Consider the following 20,080-nt stretch of genomic DNA (forward strand, 5'->3'; position numbering starts at 1 on the left):
AGAAACTTTGTAATGCAATGATTTTTTCAGCTATACTTTCGACCAAAATCCCATACTGGCTGAAGTCAATAATGCCGAAAGACTCTCATGGGCCGTAGTACTTGCACACAAAACGCTACACAAACGTCGGTTTGTATGTGTTTGCATACAAGAGGCTAGAAAGAAAACTTCATTGCGTATCGCAAATGATATACACGGCCAAGAATAAAAACAAATGTGTGTCAATTCCGATACACGCAGCCTGAACGTGTTACTTTGTTCCGAGAGGGGGAATCCGCAAAATGTCTTAAAGATAAAAGAGAAGAGTCTAATGAGTAAAGAAAAATTATGTGGAAATAAGATATATAAGTAGAAGACAATAATTGTGCAGCAAGAATACTGCTTTGCAAAGTAGTTAAAGTGAAGGATAAGAAAGCAGTGTAGTAAATAAGTAGTTTGAGTGAAAATATTAAGAGGAGAGTTACCGATGAATACAGACAATTCTCACATTAAATTCGGGAACACTTTATTAAACGAACATAAGGATGTATCATTTACGATCCATTATTTAGATAAATCTGTGTATGAAATATTCAAGTTCATAGCTGCCTAGATAATCTTGTTTTTCTAATATGTTCATAACAGTTTCTATGAATAAATTAACATGTAAAACTTTTAAGCATCTTATATTTAGGGACTGTGCATTTCTGTTAAATATCAAAAAATTAAGTGGATTCTCTTAGTGTGCAAGTGATTATTGTTGTAATAAAATCAACGTTACTCAGTTTTCGTTTACATGGTATCAGTCATGGCTCTTGAAGGAAGTTCCATCAGTGAAAATTAAAAATCTCTTAGTTTAATTGGCACAAAGTAAGACTATGGCTAGGGAATTTTATTAATCTTTTACTTGTTTTAGCTAAGAATTATTACATGAGATATGTTTTGTTCCTATTAAATTTTAGTTTTTACAAATGAGACTCCTCTCAAGAGGTGTTATTGTATTAGAATTCTAACTTTCAATTGATATTTAACCTTCCTAACTGCACATCAAGGAAATATCTTTTATACTTATTTCCAGTTTAGTGGCCTGTTACGTAGAGTTTTTTTTCTCCTTTTACATATAAGTGGAGAGGAAACAAGAAATTTGCGAGACAAAGTGCAACATATTGAGTTGTTCTCAGCAGTGACTGTCTTTTTTCCATGTGCAATCAAACTAACATACAACTGAGAAAATACATAAATATTATTCTTCCTTTATCGAATCAATTTAAATTGTTTTCCAAATCATTTAACAACTCCCTACTCTTATACTTTTTTCTAGCTGTTCTTGATTCTTCATAAAAGCACATTAAATTCTGGCGTGACGATCACCACTATTATGATACAGATGTACCATGTAACTAACTTAAGTAATCCATACCCAGAGAATCTAATAATCTTTAAAAGATGCTTCCAAGACTAATAAGGTACTTTGATATAACATAAATTAATTCGTATTATCACCTACTTACGATTCAATAGCTGCATCAATATTCTCAGATATAAAATTAAGTGCCAATCCACGAGTATCTTTGTTGGCAACGATTGCAGCAAAGAACGTATCAAAATCATCATTACTCACTCCTCCGTTGGATGGATCAACAATCGACTGCCATAAAACGCTGGAAAAAAATAAATAAACTTAGCATTTGAAGCCAAATATTATGCTTCTCAGATAATTTTAAGTACCTCCCAATCTTTAGTTTTACAATATATAATTAATAAATTAGAAAAAAATATACGCATGTTGAATTTCCTAATATTTTGGAAAAGTCATACAAAAATATGCTACAATTAAATACTAAAATATAGTTAACTCGATTAGCTCAACAAATATAACAACTACGTTTGAGTCACTGTTTTAAGTTATATAGTGTAGTCCACGGACAAACGCCTCTGTTCTGTCACATCTCTTCATAAGTATAATACTGTATTTGCACTCGATGCGTCATTTGAGACTTCAGAGATCAATTGCCTCTACTGAAGTTTGGATATATATTAGAGTAATGAAAAACATGAAATCTTAGTTCCTTATATCAGAGAGTCTTGTTCTCTCCCTCCCGAAGGAAACCATGAAATAAAGCTGCTAATCTGCATCTTTATCTTGTGGAATGGAATATAAATAAGAGGATAGATTCTGTTTCTCACGTAATTAGCATAAGGCAAAGATTATTTCTTTCCTTTAATACTTCGATTGAGTAGTTACTGAATCCCAATAAATTAAATCCATTTTATTGTATTTATGTTATTATCTTTTTATACTTTAATAGTAATAGTACTGAGAAGTTAGGTTTAACATACTGCATAATGTATCAAAATTATTTAATACTAATATTATAGGGAGCTAGCTTGCTTACCAGCGGGACATGAGATAGAGGGGGAGAAATTTCAAATTTTTTTCTGCCTGACTCTTGCGACACTCCCTTGCCCTACTTCTATATGTCAGCGTTGCCAGGGGTAGAAAATTATCACGTGAATGTCATTCTGAAGAGTTAGTGTGAGTTGATTATTTGTTGAGTGCTGTTGTGGTTTTGTTCCTTAGTATTCACTTGATAATGGCTTCACAGCGTAAGAGATTGCAAACTATACACAGCGAAGCTAGAGAAGTAATGCTAGGCCGCTTCGCCACGAGGGTGGTTATAAAATATAGAAGGTGAGTATATGCAAAATATACCCAAATACGGTAACTGCTTATGCAAATTTGTAAATGACGAGTTTTGAAAAAAAAATCTTTCGATAGGGATTGCATAATTTGTATAAACTCTTTGAATTCAGTGAGTATTAGGTGAATTTTTTACAACGCACTGGCAACCCTGCCCAGGACCGTCGAATGACCGTTTCTTGGTGAAGGGAGTGGGGCATCTGTCAATCAAATCTGAATTCCTCAGCCTCGCATTAAAGCCAGCTCCCTATAATACTTAAAATATACTGTATGGTATTGATATTAATGATCTGGTCTGTATCAAGGCAATACGCACAAATATAAACCTTCATTATACCAACTGATGACGATTTAATATTATTATCGCAAATATTATAATCACCAAATATGATTTTTTAAATAAGTAAGCTACATTCTATGATAATATTTTATTGTCTAGAGAAGGTTATATACGGAAAGTTATTAAATTAGCTAAATCTTGTTCATTTTTCAATGTGAATTCTGTATCTTGGTAAAGAAGTTTATAATAATACGCGACTGTACTCCGAAATTGAAATAACACATTACAATTGTCTCCATATACCTGGGTTTTAAAAATTCATTGTTCTAATATACTGGGTGCGTGATGTTCAGCTTGTGAATGCTGAAATTTGCAATTGTTGTGGCGTGGGTGTTTACACTTTTACTAGCCTTTGAACAACTTGTGTAGTTCGCGCCAGATAATTTATTGCAGTCCTTGTTTCTCAATCCTAAATGAGAGAATTTAAAGAACTCAAGGAATGCTCGTCCTGAATTATAGATATTGGTTCAAAACATGATGTATCGTTTCAAAATATAAAACTAATATTAGTCCTAACAACAACCGTTAGATTTGATATAAAGTACAGAGTATTAACTTTTACCACCGTTTTCCTTCATTCTATAAAAATTCTGACTTTTCTCAAAATCGTGACAGAAAAATTGCTCGTCATTCAATTGATGAGATATTATTCTGAGTCGACAACTAATGAATAGGGGAAAACGTTGTACCTTTGAAACAATGTACCTTTGAACACTTGTGCTTTCCTCGAATTCAGAGCTATCGAGGGGCAGTGGTTAAAATTCGTTTGAAAGAGTAATTGAAAAAAAAAAGCACTTCAAACGCGTTTTGCTGTTGTTTACTGAGTGTTGTGCCGAGTAATGTACCTTTTAATTTTTTCACCCCCAAAACGAAGATTTTTTGTAGTTACCTTTTGAGTTTTGTACTTTTCGCTATTCGCAACTTGTGATATTTATTTGTCCAAATTTGGGGTAGAATCACTGGTGAATACAGTAATATTTTTAGTTTTAACTACTGTTCAATATTTAAGCTAGTGGATAACTTTTTTTCGTAATGGTGACCCTCTTGTACCTATGAACATTAATGCATCTTGTACCTTTGAACGATAAATAATACTGTTTAAAGGTACACAATGTAAGTAGTTAAAACAATTGATATATTTTAGGTTAGGATATAAAGTTATTAATTATAATTTTAAGTAGTTTCTAAATATTCGCTTACTGTATAACATATACGGTTATGTTAAGAATTGTATATGCTAAACTTTATTGTTCATAAGTTTTTGTTAGAACTTCTCTTCAATATTTAATTTAATTAATAAAATTTCAATTCTGGGAAACTTTTTATAGCTATACCTTTTAATACAATTTATAACTATTAATATTTGTGGCTTATTTTTATATTATTGCCCCAGAAACATTGTAATTATCACTTTGTTCAAAGGTACAAGAGGGTCTGTTCAATGGTACATGACCATAATGTACCTGTGAATAAAACGGATGTTTTCTTATTATATCCTATAAAATGAACTGTAATTATAAAACACGTTTAAAAATCATCCTGTCTTATAGCAAAGAGATGGCACTTCAAATATACGACAAAAATTGGGGAAAAAGTGCTGAATATTAGCACCAAAAATTCGAAGACTCTAAAAGTGTTCACAGGTACAACGCCTTCCCCTAATCTTCTAGTACATTCAAAGTGGAAATTTCCATTTTCTTTTTAAGAAAAACATCAATTTTGTCCCCATCATAAAATTGAACATTTCTCTAATTGTATGCACAATACGATTATTTACATGTTTTGTTTTAGATGTAGTCTATGAAACTCTACTCAATTCAATCGAGTTTGAGAATATTTTCAGATTCTTGCGATATGTAACTTTTGAAAAAAAAAATGAGGTAGGTTAACTACAGACTCGACATATGCATAATGATACCTAGGTAATACATTTGAATTTGTACATTTCCACATATTTCCAAAACATTACTAATTTTTTTATGTCTTCACATCTACTTTTGTATAGCTCTTTCCTTGCTCCGTCTGTTTCCCCTCGTAACTCGTTATTTAACTTCCTGTAGATCTTCACCCTTTCTTGTATCAAATTGTTTCCAAGTCTGCCTTTCACTCTTTTTCTGCAACATTTGTTCTGTAACCCATGGTTTCAGTTTCGTGTTCGCAGTAACCTACTATCTGTCTTCCTCTGCAGCCTGCTTTATGTATACTTTAACATGTTCCCGCCGTATGTTACTACCTGCACCTATCATTTTCTCGTTAGAATATTTTCTTTCGAATTTCTTACTTCCTCTTTTTTCGACTTTTCAATATTCAACATCTTGTTACTGACTTTTCTCTTGCCTACATTTTTAGGATGAATATCGAACTCGCCCAGCACAAGGTTATGATCAGAGAAAATATCGGCCCTGGGAAGTATTCGAATACTTCTAACTATTCCGATATCTATAGTCTATTTGATAATACCCATCGCCTATTGGGTGGAGTAGAGCATAGTAAGAGATTGTTTGGGTGCATCAACGGATAGGTTCTTTTGCACCCATACAAAGACAGGAGTTAATCATAAAACAAATGAAACACAAAATCCACAATAATAAAACGAGTAATAAATTAATTAAAACATAGGCAAATACATACACACACGAGTTAAAACTAAATGGCATGTAAAACATAGAGCTCTGCGAAAATATCAGCAGTTCGTGGAGAAAACCTGTGCTGTCACAAAGCAGCAAATGTGGCTCTTCCGGAAGCTTGTAACGTTGTCGGTGCCGACCCAGAGCAGGGCAAGCGACAAGAAGATGACAAACAGCTAAAAGATCTTCACAAAAATGTAACCGTCGGTTACTGTTAAGGCAGTATAAATTTTTTGGGTCCCCATAATGTTTGATCGTACTGCGTATTATTAGATTTTACTATATAATTACCGGTTTACGCACTAAATCTGTTTGTTTCTTGTCCAAGTAAAAAAATTAACCAAGATCCTTCAGAAAAATTCGGAAAAAATTATATTTCGGGAAGTAATGTTATTATATATTATTTTTGTCGCAAATTTATGTATATGGACAACTCATTTGAAAGATTATTTCAATTATACATTTTTTCGATGTAATTTGTAGGTTAGCAATTGGGAAGAATTTTCTGAATTTTCCAACCAGTCCAATATTTGGTAGAGTATCTTGGACACCTTCATCCCGCTGAGATCCTCTTATCCTGCTAAAAATCCGGTTCGATCAAGTTTCCACCATTTTTCATTCGCTTTATATTTTCCGCCGCAAAAATTACCGTGCTTTGATAGGGAACTGTATTCTAGCTGAGTATTCTGGGGAACTTTACCTCTTTTTTGTCTGGGAGCAGTCGGTGGATCAACATAGATTAAATTGATGCAGTGAAATGTAATAAAAGGACCAGATTTCCAACAATATTTGCATTTAATAAATAAACCAGTTTGGAAGCTTCCGGAGTCCTGAACTTTTGAAAATCCTTCAGTGAAATTAGTCATAAAATATAAAATATGGAACTCGATTGAGCAGGCGCCATGTTTGTGAATACAGATAGTTATGGACAGGATTTGTAGTGAAATATATTGATTTTTCCGGTTTTATGATCCCGTCGAACTAAGTTGTGGAGATTAGTGTTTTCCCTTAAGATTTTCCTTCACCCTCCCCACTTCGTAACATTTTGATGAACCGTAATCGTTTAAAATGACCCGAAGAAGTGTTTAGAGAATCATAATGTGAGGACAATTCATATTTCATGACTTCTATACAATTTGTTCCCTTTACACAATTCAGAAATGCAAGTAAACTTGATTGGTAAATACATGTAAGTATTAAGTACCTACCTGGTCTAACGATGTGAGTGGCGTTGATTTAGTAAATGTTTTGGTATAGTTTAAAAGTAACTACAGAGCAGTATGGCTGTTTCCCCAATTGGTGCAGTATAATTATACTCGTCCAGCCTTTATTCTCGTTAGTACTTGTTTGCTTTGATTTTTTAAATTACCTTACTAAGCTTAGTTCGTCACTGTTCGTATAGGTGACGGGACGAATAAAAGTAAATAGCATAGTTGGTTTATTACAGTAGTGTATCATTATCCCGCACCAACCCGTCAGGAATCCTAATATCTATGGATCTTCACTTCCTTTATTTCTAAAGATATAGTATTTGAAATTAGTTGACGCCTCAAGACCTCGTAAGTCTTGCGGACTGGGAGCGACTGGCTAAATTTGGCTTCTATTAACTTGCTAGTACAACATTAATTTATTTTAATTTTTTTTTAAATCTCTGGCACGCCTTTTATTATTTTTTTTGTTTACCGACTTCTATACTATTTTCTCCATGCTTTAATCTAAAATCTTCACAATTTGCTGAGGGGTAGGATATTTTTTATAATTAAAAAATTTTAAATTAAGAGACTACACTTCCGTTCCTGCATTTCCAGTGGCTTGACGGGATACAGTGGGGAATGGGATTTCAATAAAGCCCGTGTCTTTGTGAAAATCCCATCCTGGGCACTGACTTGTTCTCGCATTTGGGGAGATATCTTTGTCTTCGCATTTACTATGACAACCAATCAGACATATTAAAATATATATTTTTGGCTCTGAAGTCGACGATTTCGTATATTTAAATTCGACTACTCTTCTTTGTAGTATTTAGTGTTCTATATTACTTCCTCTTTTGGCGCGCTGATATTCTCTTCTCTAGCTATTCTTCTGTTTTTTCTATAAGATTCTTTAACCTCCCCGTTTTAACTTGACAATTCTTAACCATTTAATATGCCTTATTTGAACTTGAATATTCAATTGAGATATTGCAGGATATAATTCGAAGAGTTATTCACTTTCGTCAAATATCAAGGGACCATTTCAATAGCTATTCGACCCGCTGTAGTTGTGAGCGATCGCCCAGTATACGATCCAACATTGTTTCCGTTTCCTTCACCATTTTCTGATTGAAGTTTAGCTTTGGTACTCATCGTCTCTATTCTTGTTTCGACACAGTGTCACAGAGATGAATTTTTCGTGTAAAATATGGGCCCACGAGTATTTGTTAAAACTTGAAGTTTGATCATCTGGATGGCAAACTGTAAAATGAAAGTGTTAGTGTTTTAATTCCGTTTACGTACCTGTCTTATACCTTGAATGTTCATTATTTCGAAATCGTTAAGGAATCGAAATCGTTATTCATTGTATGGTCGAATTCATTTCATTGTATATGATGTAGTGGTGAAACCCTAGGATTTTGTTATGCGGGGTTATCAATTTAAAACTGTAAGGAAATAATTAAATGTGTGTATATTGAATTATAAATATTTAATGGATCTAAGTGTGATATTGAAGAGAAATCGTATGATGATGAAATACTTTGATTAAGGTGAATAAAGGGTTTGTTACGTACCACGAACGGTTACGTTGGTTGCCATATTTTCATAAATTTGACAGTTGTAATATATAAATTTGGAATCTACCGCCCTATGTTTAAACATCATCCTTAGTTTTCTAATGTGATCAACGTGTGTGTGTATATATAAATATCTAATATTATCGTATTAATTGCATGTTGCATCTGAACAAGGCAGGTTATCGTAAGCCAGAAGTATCATCAAGGCTATCCTTAATCCCATGAACCTGGAATCTCCTATATATTCATATCTCCATTTCCGTTGTGATATACAACCCATTGAAACCCAAATAGTGTTTCCGTCGTAATGATCTTGGTCTTGGTACGAAAGTGATTGGCAACATCTGCAATCTCATATCAATTATCCTTCGAAAGTTGTGACAAATCTAGGAATTTATGAAATTTTAGTTTCTTTAAATTGTACTAATATGACTACGAATGTGTGTGAGCGATATGATATAATTCGATGATGACTCGAGAGATATTGAGTTAACGAAATAACAAACGATGTGGTGAAATGAGTGATTTAGTCAAATCTGAGCTAATAACAGAAATTCTAATCTTCCTTAATTTACGAATGTATAAAAATATATAAACAAATAATTCTATAAACTAAATGTGTTAGTCGCAAATACATAAATATCACGTCATGTCTATACTCGAATAAAGGAAAACGTGTATGGATGCCAAATAGGTGCAGTATTGGCACGTGAAATAAACTGTTATGCAAAACTACTATAAGGATAGACTCGTTTGATAATATTTCTTTAGAAAACCTCTTAATATACGAGGTACGAATTGATGTTATTAATTTCTTTTTTAAAATATTCTTCTAACATCAAATTTAGATTGACACAATTTAACATTATATGTATAATGATATAACAATATGTATTTATTTGCATGTAATTAACATCTTCTTTTGTGTTTATTCTTGAAAGATGTAATAAATGTTACAAAAATGTAGTTAGGTGATAATTTCATTCAAAGCAAATCTAAACCTATTTACCTCTATCAGTACATTGTCCTGTACGTTTGTCCGTGTGTGAGTAATATATCTGGTTTTTGAGTGGTCATTTCTAACGTTAATATAGAATAATAACACTTATTATGTACTTGTCTTACTATAACAAGTGTATATCTCAGTCATGACCCAGGTCATGAAGTTAAATGGTCTTAAGATAATCCAAATCGGATCTGAAAGACATGTCGAAACAGCAGAATAAGCTGTTGATAAGGACGGTATCTTCAAAGTTTCAAGATCTCCGATTTGTGGAAAATATGTGTATCATTTGAAATATTTTCTTTCCTTGTTTAACTCAAAGGTGGGTTCGACCTTGATTATATACAATGAGTTACTGGATGAAAGTTATTCAATATTCAGAAATAACAGATAAATAATTGAATTAATACTTCTCATCATCTGGTCTGGGTCTGGGTAACTCAAACTTCTGTAGTTACCTGGATCCAGGTCAGAGTAGTACGAGGGAACATGTTCTCATCGGGAATAGTTCAGAATTGATTCTCGAATAATAAAATTCGGTTATGAAGCACCTTTTAATATCTTTTTAAGATTCATTACTATATTTCCATAATTATCCAGTATTTTTCATTTCTATTTTTTTCTCTTGCTTCTCTATTTTCTTCTATTTCTGTTTCTTGCATTTCTATTTTTTCTTGTATTAACCATGAACTATTCAACGTTCCTTTTCTGCAACGTTTTCTTCTGGTCTCTCCCTCTCTCCAACATAGTAGATTTCTTTAGAAGACCTTTCTAACTCTCTTTCTTCCTTCTATAATTCTTTCCTTTTCCCTCTCCTCCTGCTACCTCCTTCTTGACATTACTATCTCTTTCTCAGTCTTTACTACCTTTAATAAAACTGAAGAGAATTCATGATTGGGAATTTTCGCTATAGGAGCGGTCAATACATTCAATTTATGTTCTCTTCGGAAGTCCGTTATTAAATAACTAATAATGAAATATATTCAGAACAGAAAAATGAAAATTATTTTAGTTTATTTACTGAATTAACAAATTGAAGTTCAAACTGGTGACAACTAGAAGGGTCACTTCATCTCCTTTTTTCACAATCACCACGTTCATTGTTTCAAAAAACACATTTTGTAACTGCATCTCCACGTAAAAGATATGCATGCGTTATATGATTGTGCCCAATACGCAGTCAAGTTAAAAATATTTCTTCTCCATGAGACTTTCGAGAACTTGAGGTCCGGGCTGCTAGGCGTCGTTTAATAGCATGCAATTTGTGGCATGCGGAAAATCTCATTCCGACTGCCATTGTGGAAGAAGACGAGATGTCAACACCGGGTAAAAATAAGTACAATGCAGGGGGAATCACGTGTGCAAGTGCAACACCTTGAACAGCTGCATATTTTGCCACAGAATCCGCCGCTCATTACCAGGTATACCAACATAGCTACGAATCCATGAAAGTGGGCCACTTAGTCTTCACAAAGTAGGGAGTGACATTTTAGCATAATGCGCTCAACCAGAAGATGCCTAGTGTATATATTACTAAGGCTGGTAAGAGCACTCACGGAGTCAGACAAGATTAGAATACGGGCAATAGCAAGGAGCTGAACAGTTAAGATGGATGCAAACGAAGGGAGTCGGTAACCATAATGACCCGGGCCAAAGATGAAGCCCCCAGCCAACAGAATATTTCTGATTGTAGCCTTCTGTACAAAATTCTGAGAATTCAGCATAGTGTTGTAACAAAGAGCAAAATTCCTGCTCATATGCCTAATCAGTGGTGGTTTACTTACTAAAACACGCCAACAAAAATGAAATATGAAGACTATGGAGCTGCCAAGGTGAAACGGGAAGAAAACACAATTCATCTAAAAGTTCTAATGCACGAAACCCAAAAAGCAGGCTGACACCAGGTTGTGTAACATACCGAGAATCGCGATCACCCGTTTCAAGAACGAAAGAAGTAGGGTGACTCGGAATGGCTTTAGGATGTCCAAAATAACGGACGATTAAACAACGTTTGCTATGATGAGGAGGTAGTTCATGCAAATCAACAACGGAAGCTCCCATACACAAGAGAATACCAAGATGATGGATTATATCTATTTGACTTAGAACAGATGGCCGAGCGAAGGAGTCAACCAAGCAACCATTATCCAATTTAGAAAGATCAGTGTACGGTAGATTCGCAAACGTACTGTAGGATCATCACCCCAAGAACAATAAGATAGGACTCGCAAAATGTTGAGCGCTCTCAAGCAAGTATATATCAGATATCACACTTGTTAAAACCAACTTAGTCTACGGTCGAATTGTAAGAAATCGAACACTTCAGACAAACGAAAGACGTGTTCCACGAAAATAAAGGTCAGGATCTGAAACACGATGTAATCGACAAAAATTAACACACTTGGATTTCTCAAAGGAAATACGAAGCACAGGCTGTGTGGTATATATAACGATTCCAGGTGTATATAATGATTCAGCGTAAGTTGGGGCTGGAGAGTACATGTACGGAGGTCATAGAAAATACAATAGATGGTAAGGTCATCAACATAAATGAGGCCACAAACAGGTGTCGTAATATGAGACTTGACATCATTGATGGCAACAACAAAGAGCGTCACACTCAGAACACTACTTTCAGGGACACCATTTTCTTTGATGAAGCGATAAGAAAGAGTGAAGACAACCTGAAATATCACTCACCTTAGAACTGTTCTAAAAACAGGGCCATAGGGCCGCACAGTCCCCAACCATGAAGCTATTGGAGAATTCCAAAGCAGCAGGTTATGTCCTACGGTTTTTCTAGGTCAGGAAGTGTTCCCCATGACAAAAAGCATCTTGAACAAAGATTTCCAGATCGACAAGATGGTTTGTACTCGAACAAAATTGACGGAATCCACATTGGAAGTTCGAAAGGAAGGATTCCAGTTCAAAGAACCACACCAACCGAAGATTTACCAGCTTTTCAAAAACCTTGGAGACACAGCTAGTAAGGGCAATAGGCAGTTAGCTAGAACTGCAAGTTGAAATCTTACTTGTTTTAAAAAAGGAAGGATATGAGCATCTGGCCAAACTACCTGAATGTGACCTGCAAGCCAGATATGATTCGACAGTCAGTAAAGAAGCCTTCCCATTAGGGGTGGATGGCTTAACATAGCATTAGGAATGTTATCAGGGCCTGGAGCAATATCCTTGGTGGTGCAAGGCCCTTAGTCGAGTTCTGCAGCAGTAAAAGGTAAATTATAGTTCCACATGACTATTGTGAAATGATAAACGTGTAAGTTCAGCGTGTTGTTCATAGCGATTGAAGTCCATAGCAAAGAGTAGTGGGTAGAGCTAGAGATGGAGGCAAAATAACTAACTAATTCGTTCGCTATTTGCTTTTGATCAGTGACCAACACGTTATCTACGTGAAGTGCTGGGATAGAGTGCGGTTCATCACAACAGTGTAAACGGCAGATTTTCGACCAAAGAGCAGTCATGGAACTGAACGTGGTTAATGTAGAGACATACTCTCGCCAACACTGACGTTTTGCCTGTTCAGTCAAGTAGCTAGCACGAACACGAAACTGACAATTGTGTGGTAAATTATCGATTGTTGGAAAACATGTAAACCGGCTAAGTGCACGACACCGAGCAAGAATAGCACAAGGATTTCAGAGGATCACTAAGAAACTCTGCGTGAACCTGACCGTAGGGAACAGGGATTAGAAGAATCAGCAGCTGCGAGAAAACTTTGCTAAAATAGTGTACTACGCTCGCCAAGAGAAATATTTTACCACATTAAAGATAAAGAGGTGTCTGAAATGATTCTTGTCTGCCGGACATAACTTGTAAGTGGATGGTTAAATGGTAGAAACACTAGGGAAACCATGAATGATTATGGAGAAATGGTCGCTTCCTCACAAATCGGATTAAACATTCCACGTAAGAGGAACACCTAGCTGGGGATTGCAAATGGAAAGGTGCCCGTCCTAGCTATAAAATAGATGAGACTGCCATCATTAAGTAAGACCAGGTCGAACATATCAAGGAATGTAGTGACTTCACGGCCCCGAACCTCGGTCTGAGGATAACCCCGCAATATGTCAAGTATTAAAATCTTCAACAAGAACGACAGGGAGTGGTAATGATGATAAAGTTAATATAAATCATGCATTGCAGCGTGATCACGACGAGTAAGGTAAATACTGCAGAAGGTAGTCGGTTGTTGGAGGAAATCTCGAACAGCAGCAATTTGCAAAGTACTTTGAAGATACAGGAGTGAGAAATTAAAGGCGTTCAAGACACCAATAGCCACTCCTTCTGTACCACAGCCACTTGAAGCTTGATCCTGTCTATACATAGTATAATCCGACACGACAGCTGAGCGCGGTGGAATAAAATGAGTTTCCTGAATGCAAAAATTACAGGTTGACGTCTGAAATAGCTGCATAAATTCTTCGAAATGGCTGGAAAAATATTCAAATTCAATAAAAGAATTGCCTTTATCAAAAAGAGGTGTTAAGGTGTAGTAATCCGCGATTTTGATTTCTTCTTCATATCCTCAAAGACAGTAAAAGGAGTAGGATCATCCACCACCATCATTCGAGATAGAGGAATCGCTATGGTGTGGACTGCCAAGTGGACTAGAAAAAGATTTAGACTTCTTACTAGTAGGAGGACTGGCAGATTTAATTCGCTTCAATATCTTCTTGCTTTTACGAGATTAATTTCTTGAGGTGGCACAGGCTGATCACAAAAGACAGTAGGTGTTTTAAAGAAGATCTTCCGTAAAGAACTAAGAAACACCAATGGATTAATGTTGAGAAGCAGGCGGAGTCTTAATTTTGGGATGGTCTGTAGTAGCAGTCTATGACGATGCGCCAACTATATCTGAAGCAGTTGTAGATGACGGTTGAAAACTAGTTTGGGTACCTGCATCAACAATCTGGGTAGCCTGGGAGCAGGTGGAGGTAGTAGCAGTAGTAGTTTGAGTAGAGACCTCACTTGTTTGGGTGCTCTTGTACATGTCGGCAGTAGCTACCGAAGAAAAGCTAACTCCAAACGTATGAAAGTTTAGACGTCTACGGGCGCCGGCAGCAGAAATTTTCTCCGTAACCATTAATTGTCGAATGCCCTTCCAAGTTTCAACGACAGACAATGGGGATTTCCATGTATAGCTTCTCTTCTTCTGATTAAACCACGTGTTTCCAATTGTAATGAACTCTGTCTATAGAAATTCACCAGTCCCTCTCCCATTTTATTATTTTTTTGCCTAACAATATTCGGCTAAAACCCTACCTTCCTGTTTTACTCCCACAACTACATTGAAATCTCCCATTAAAATTACACATGCATCCCTGTTTTTCCTTCCTATAACTTCTTCTATTTTCCCATAATTTTCCTTTACTTCTTCGGTCCTATACAAAGTTGTCGGTACATGTGTCTACTACACTACTAGACAATTGTTTTCTCCTTTAAGTCTTAAAACCATTACTCTATCTACAACACATTCTACTTTCACTAACTTCTCCTTTAAGTGCTTACCAAGAATGATTCCTACATCATTATGACCGCCCTTTTCGTAAAACATTCTATTTCCTTCACTGTTCAACGCCCTATTTTCTTCCCATCTAACTTCACAAATTCCTACCATATCAAGATTATTTTGTTTCATTTCCTCTTTAAGATTTTTTTACTTTCCCTTTCTGTAACATGATAAGTACGTTACGTATCTCTTTCCTAAACCTTTTCCTCTTGCATGTTTTTCTCTATTTATCTTCTATACATTGTTACTTTCTCGTCCTATAGATCTTCCCAAGCCATCCCCTATCGGAGATCCAAATGGGGGATATTTTACCTGCGGAACTGTCTTTTGACCTATAGAAGACCATTGTACGTACATATGTTCTGTTTCTGCTGCCAACAAACTAGCGGAAAACGAGAGTACTGAGTTTCTGTTGCCTTCCACCCCTCAGTATCCCAACCGTTTAGGTCATTCTGTCTGCGCTTGGAACTAAAATCCAAGTTGCCCTACCAATGACTATGATTCCTGCTAACTTGGCTACTGGAGAACTGCCGTCTTCTCCGAGAATACTTTATGTCTGAGTACTCCGTTTAGACCAATTCGGTAGGGGTAGCCCTTCTGGTAGTCAATTACCTAAGTCATAGCTCTATATATGACTCTAGAATACAATCCTCCCCACTCGACATATAAGTGTGTTCGTAAAAGTGGTGAACATGTTCAAATTTGAGGTTCTTTAGTCTTCCTGTTGCTCTTGGGCTGAGCTTCTTTATGTACAAAGAGACCACCCAAATATAAAACATTTCCCACGTTGCTTGAAAAAATTACATTAAAAATTGCAGTATTTCATTGAGTATAATACTAGAATAAAGTGTTGACTTCACATATCTTTTTTGCTTGTGTTAAGATAACTTCCGTTAAAAGATATTTTTTTATTAAATGCTATATGTTATCTTTGAGACTTACCAGCATTCTGACTTGTAGTCTGCCAAACAGTGGAGCATATTTTGAACTCAAGACCCCAAATTAAAAAAAAAAACATGTTGGTCGCTTATATACAATGCGACACGAATTTAGTTACCAAACAACGTCCTGTAGTAAAATATAAAAGGGTTTCTTGATTATCACAAAATATCCAACTATACTTAGAAACGTAAGAGCTAAAATATTATCTTAGTTACCTCTTCTAAGAATCTTAAGTCATAAAATATGATTTTAATATATTTACTGTGTTTCGCACTAAAATATATACTCACCTGTTCAGAAGAGTTTCATTTCGTGAAGAACCTAAAACTTTAACCCAATATTTCTTGTTTGTCAATCCCTGGGCTTTTAAGTATTGCTGATAAACAAAATTCCATTCTTCATTTCCTCCTTCTCTAACTGCTGTTTTATAAATTGTTTCTCTATAATTTGGGGAAATTCTGCAACAAGTAGAAAATGCAATGTAAGCGTGCAAATACTTCGCTAATTCCAAAATGAATTATGTAACTAACAACATTGGGGTCAAACTTACAAGTATTTGAAAGTTTACCCAAAACAAAAAATATTTTTAGTTTTTTCAATGAAAACTAGTTACTTGCGCCTTTGTAAAAATACATCAGTATGGTGGTTAACAAGAATAATATACTTTTTCGGAAAGTTACGAGATATTTCAATTTTAGGCACTGCAACTTTTGGGTGCGAAGAAGTTTAATACAACTTGTTGGTATATTCTTCGTACGCTCTCGTATAGCAACACTACGCCAGAGCATGTATAATGCATTTCGATTTGTCCTTGACTTTTAGTTATTTTTTAAAATCAATATAACAAAAATTGAAACCAGCAATAACTGTTCTTTTTTTGTGTGTGTGTGGAAATAGTCAACGTGAGAAAATCTCACCGTACCGCCAATCCATCTCAGCGTATTGCGATGAGGAGTGTATTTTTTAGAAGCTGAATATAAATGCCACTCACTCGAGCCCCTGAAGAATCGCAATCTCTAAAAATAAAAGAAAATCTTTAATTTAGTGTCCCATGATTATACTATTTAGGTAAAAGGAGATGAATGACTAACAACAGTAAAAATATGAAATGTTTGGTTAGTCAAAATATCGAAGGAACGAGAAGATCCTCGAAAAATCACGAACACGATATTATACACTCGAAACTAACATGCCTGGTGTCAAAGGTATTCGACCACTTCCAACAGAGATGTGTTCCTTACCACTGAACAACCGTGCCAACATTAATAAGCGCCTTCACTGTTACCATGCTATCATCAACGTGATTCACTACTGTTTTGAAAGGTTTTTCTTAAAACTGTATACTGTATTGGTGATAACATTGGAATCTAATTTTACTCTCGTCATTTCACACTATTCTACCATTTTTCTTAGTACTTATAGTTAAGAGATCATCCAAGTTAAGTTAGCCCGTGAAAGTTGCATTAATTTACGATGTCAGATAGACATAATGGTTAAGTTTTTGTTCCATCACAGCTTAGTAGATTTTTGTAATTAAAATCATTTGAAGTATTGATAGCTTCTATAATAATTTCAAAAATATCCAAATAATAAATTCTATTTTTCATTTCTCATCCTAAGAAATTCATTAAATACGCCCTTAAGTTTTCTTAGTACACGGTATGCAATTTGTACTGAGCTGTGCTCTGGTACCAAGCATAAAAGTTTCTAAAATGTTAAGTTATTTCAGGCGGAACATTTCTGGCATCTCCACTGTTGAAACCAACTTCCTAAAGTGCGCCTTCTTAACCGTTACTATTGAAGTATGTCTCTCGATAGTTCACGCCATTTCTGCTGGCAACTTGGGTATTATGTCAACGCTACTCTTTTCTTCTGAAGACTTTTTCTTTTCTATATTTTTCATCTAATATTTGTATTCATCATATTTACTTCATTTACGTCTTTTAAGTTTAACTTGTCGACAACTATTACGATGATTGAGAACATTCTGTCAGCACTTTTTGACATTTCATAATGATTTGACGTTTATAGGCATATTATCTTTCATTTTGCTGTGTAAAGTTTCACATTTTCACTTTCAGTATTACGTGCTGAAATTACATACGGTGACTGACATACATACGTGAAACTACTAACTCTTTGTCAATCCTCCTCAATTCTCTTCATTCTACCTTCATAATTATGTATAATTTAAACAAAAATCAAATATCACTAAAGCATTTTTTATTATTAATCTGTGTGAGAATTTCGCAATGTATATCATTGCCTCCATCATACACGTTTTGAAAATACAATCTAAGTCAACCTATATGCATTTAAGTAAATTAAAGAGATTACACCTAACAGCAAATTGCATTCTTCATTTAATTTTTATTGTCATAAATGCTTAACTAGGAATTACTACAAATCATGATTAGTTACACATTTTCAGTTTTTATTAGAATACTTAACCTTTAACTATGGAAACTTGCCCTTACATAACATACTACCTTGCATGTTCTGTCTCTTGGTCCTTTTATTAATATTTTATCTATAATCTTGAACCATGAATCGCAACTGTTAGTGTACTTGTGTGAAATATTAATCTCTTTCTTCTCTTTGTTTATCCACTGTCCTTCTTTCTGCTTTCCTATATCATTTTTTCTTTCTCTTTCCACTCGCTCTATCCCACCTTAGTCTCTTTCCTACACTGTTTCTCTCACATCTTTAAAACTTGCGTTCTTTTTCTATTAAACCTAGGATCATCTTTATTATAATTAATCCTTTCTTCTAACCTCTTCTCTATCTCTTTTATTCTTTACTTTAATGCAATTCCTTCCTCCTTCTATCACACTGCTTGTTCTCATTTGATACTAAAAGTGCGCAATCAGTTTTGTAATTGTTGTTCACATACGAATCTGGAAAGCCAACCAGTAGAATTACAAAAAGTGACAAGAAAATACGTTCTTTATACAAATGAGTGTCTTAGAATTTACGTTTTAAACTATGTACTCACCTATTTTCATCTGGATTTCCTGATGCCATCCATTGTCGAAATGCCTCTAGAGATCTCTGCGAAGAATCTTTATGTCCAAGATCATTAATACGTGGAAGCAGAAGTTGTCTGGAGAGGGTTTTATCTTTGGATTCCGTTGGTTGTTCATCAAAACCTATATCTTCATAGATACCCTCAAGCAGTGCAAGCAAGTAGTTCTGAAATAAGTCAGACAAATAATTTCGTTGCAAAAACTGAGAATTATAAACAGTATGTGCATCATCGTTAGAAGTGTGGGATTCGCCGTTAGGTATAGAAAAAAGAAATAATAATTATGGTCTGCTAGTTAGCAGTGTTTTCTTTTACACATCAATACAGAAATAAATAATCTGTTGAAGCACAATAAAATCTATAAAGTATTATTGGTAATAAGCGGTATGATTTTTAGCACTATAAAAATTAGATTTTCCCGATTTTCTTGAACACTACTGATGGAAATATACCCTCAAAAAGTACGTTTGTTATGCTCGATGTTGAATACCGATTGATGTCAAATCTTTAGACATTATTGGAGTTAAAGAAGAATTAAATTTTAAGAGTTCATGATAAATTTGGACCATATCTCATTAACCAAACTGTGTACTTTCCTGTTGCTTGTGCTATATTGGAAACCTTCATAATGCTACACATTAGTATAACTTCTATTTTAATATGTAACATTTTTATCTTCCTGTATACATTTTCACATTTATAAAAGACTTAGTTTCTTTTTCTGGGTCTCAAGAAATATGCACAGAAAGATTTTCAATGACTCATATAGTTTGTTCAGCTTGGACAAATTTATTGATTGGTGCATGTCTCATCTTCGGTCATTGTTCGGTCATTACAGGCTAATAATATTTTACAAAGTTACTAAATGAATCCTATTTTATTTTTTCAAGTAATATGTGTGTATCTCTGTTAGGATTATATCCAACACTCTTTGGAGTATGATTATCACTCTTAAAAATATGTACGTTAGTGTTGAGGACTATAAGTGTCACTCGTGGGAGAAATCGAATATCAAGTGATAAAATATCACAAGATTTTTTCATATATAGATTGGAAAGAAACGACGTACTTTTAGTGGAATACAAATTCGTTTCTTATCGATTATCTCGATACTAAATCATGAAAATTGACCCTCGGATATGCCAGGTTATTTTTCTCAATGCGCT

At 34.7% G+C, this 20,080-nt stretch overlaps 1 protein-coding gene across 1 annotated transcript in view; it reads right to left on the minus strand.

The window, feature by feature from the left end:
* Window positions 1–1,486: 1,486 nt before the first annotated feature.
* Window positions 1,487–20,080, minus strand: part of LOC145679498 (aminopeptidase N-like) — a 92,410-nt gene continuing 73,816 nt past the window's right edge. Inside the window, exons 11-13 of the mRNA XM_081750077.1 lie at window positions 18,885–19,081; window positions 16,180–16,347; window positions 1,487–1,640 (exon numbers count right to left, since the gene is read on the minus strand). Of these exons, the coding sequence (XP_081606203.1) occupies window positions 1,487–1,640; window positions 16,180–16,347; window positions 18,885–19,081 (519 nt within the window). The remainder of the gene's footprint in view (window positions 1,641–16,179; window positions 16,348–18,884; window positions 19,082–20,080) is intronic.

This window comes from Thermobia domestica, chromosome 2, assembly GCF_964235325.1.
Source record: "Thermobia domestica chromosome 2, izTheDome1.hap1.1, whole genome shotgun sequence".
Lineage (NCBI taxonomy): Eukaryota > Metazoa > Arthropoda > Insecta > Zygentoma > Lepismatidae > Thermobia > Thermobia domestica.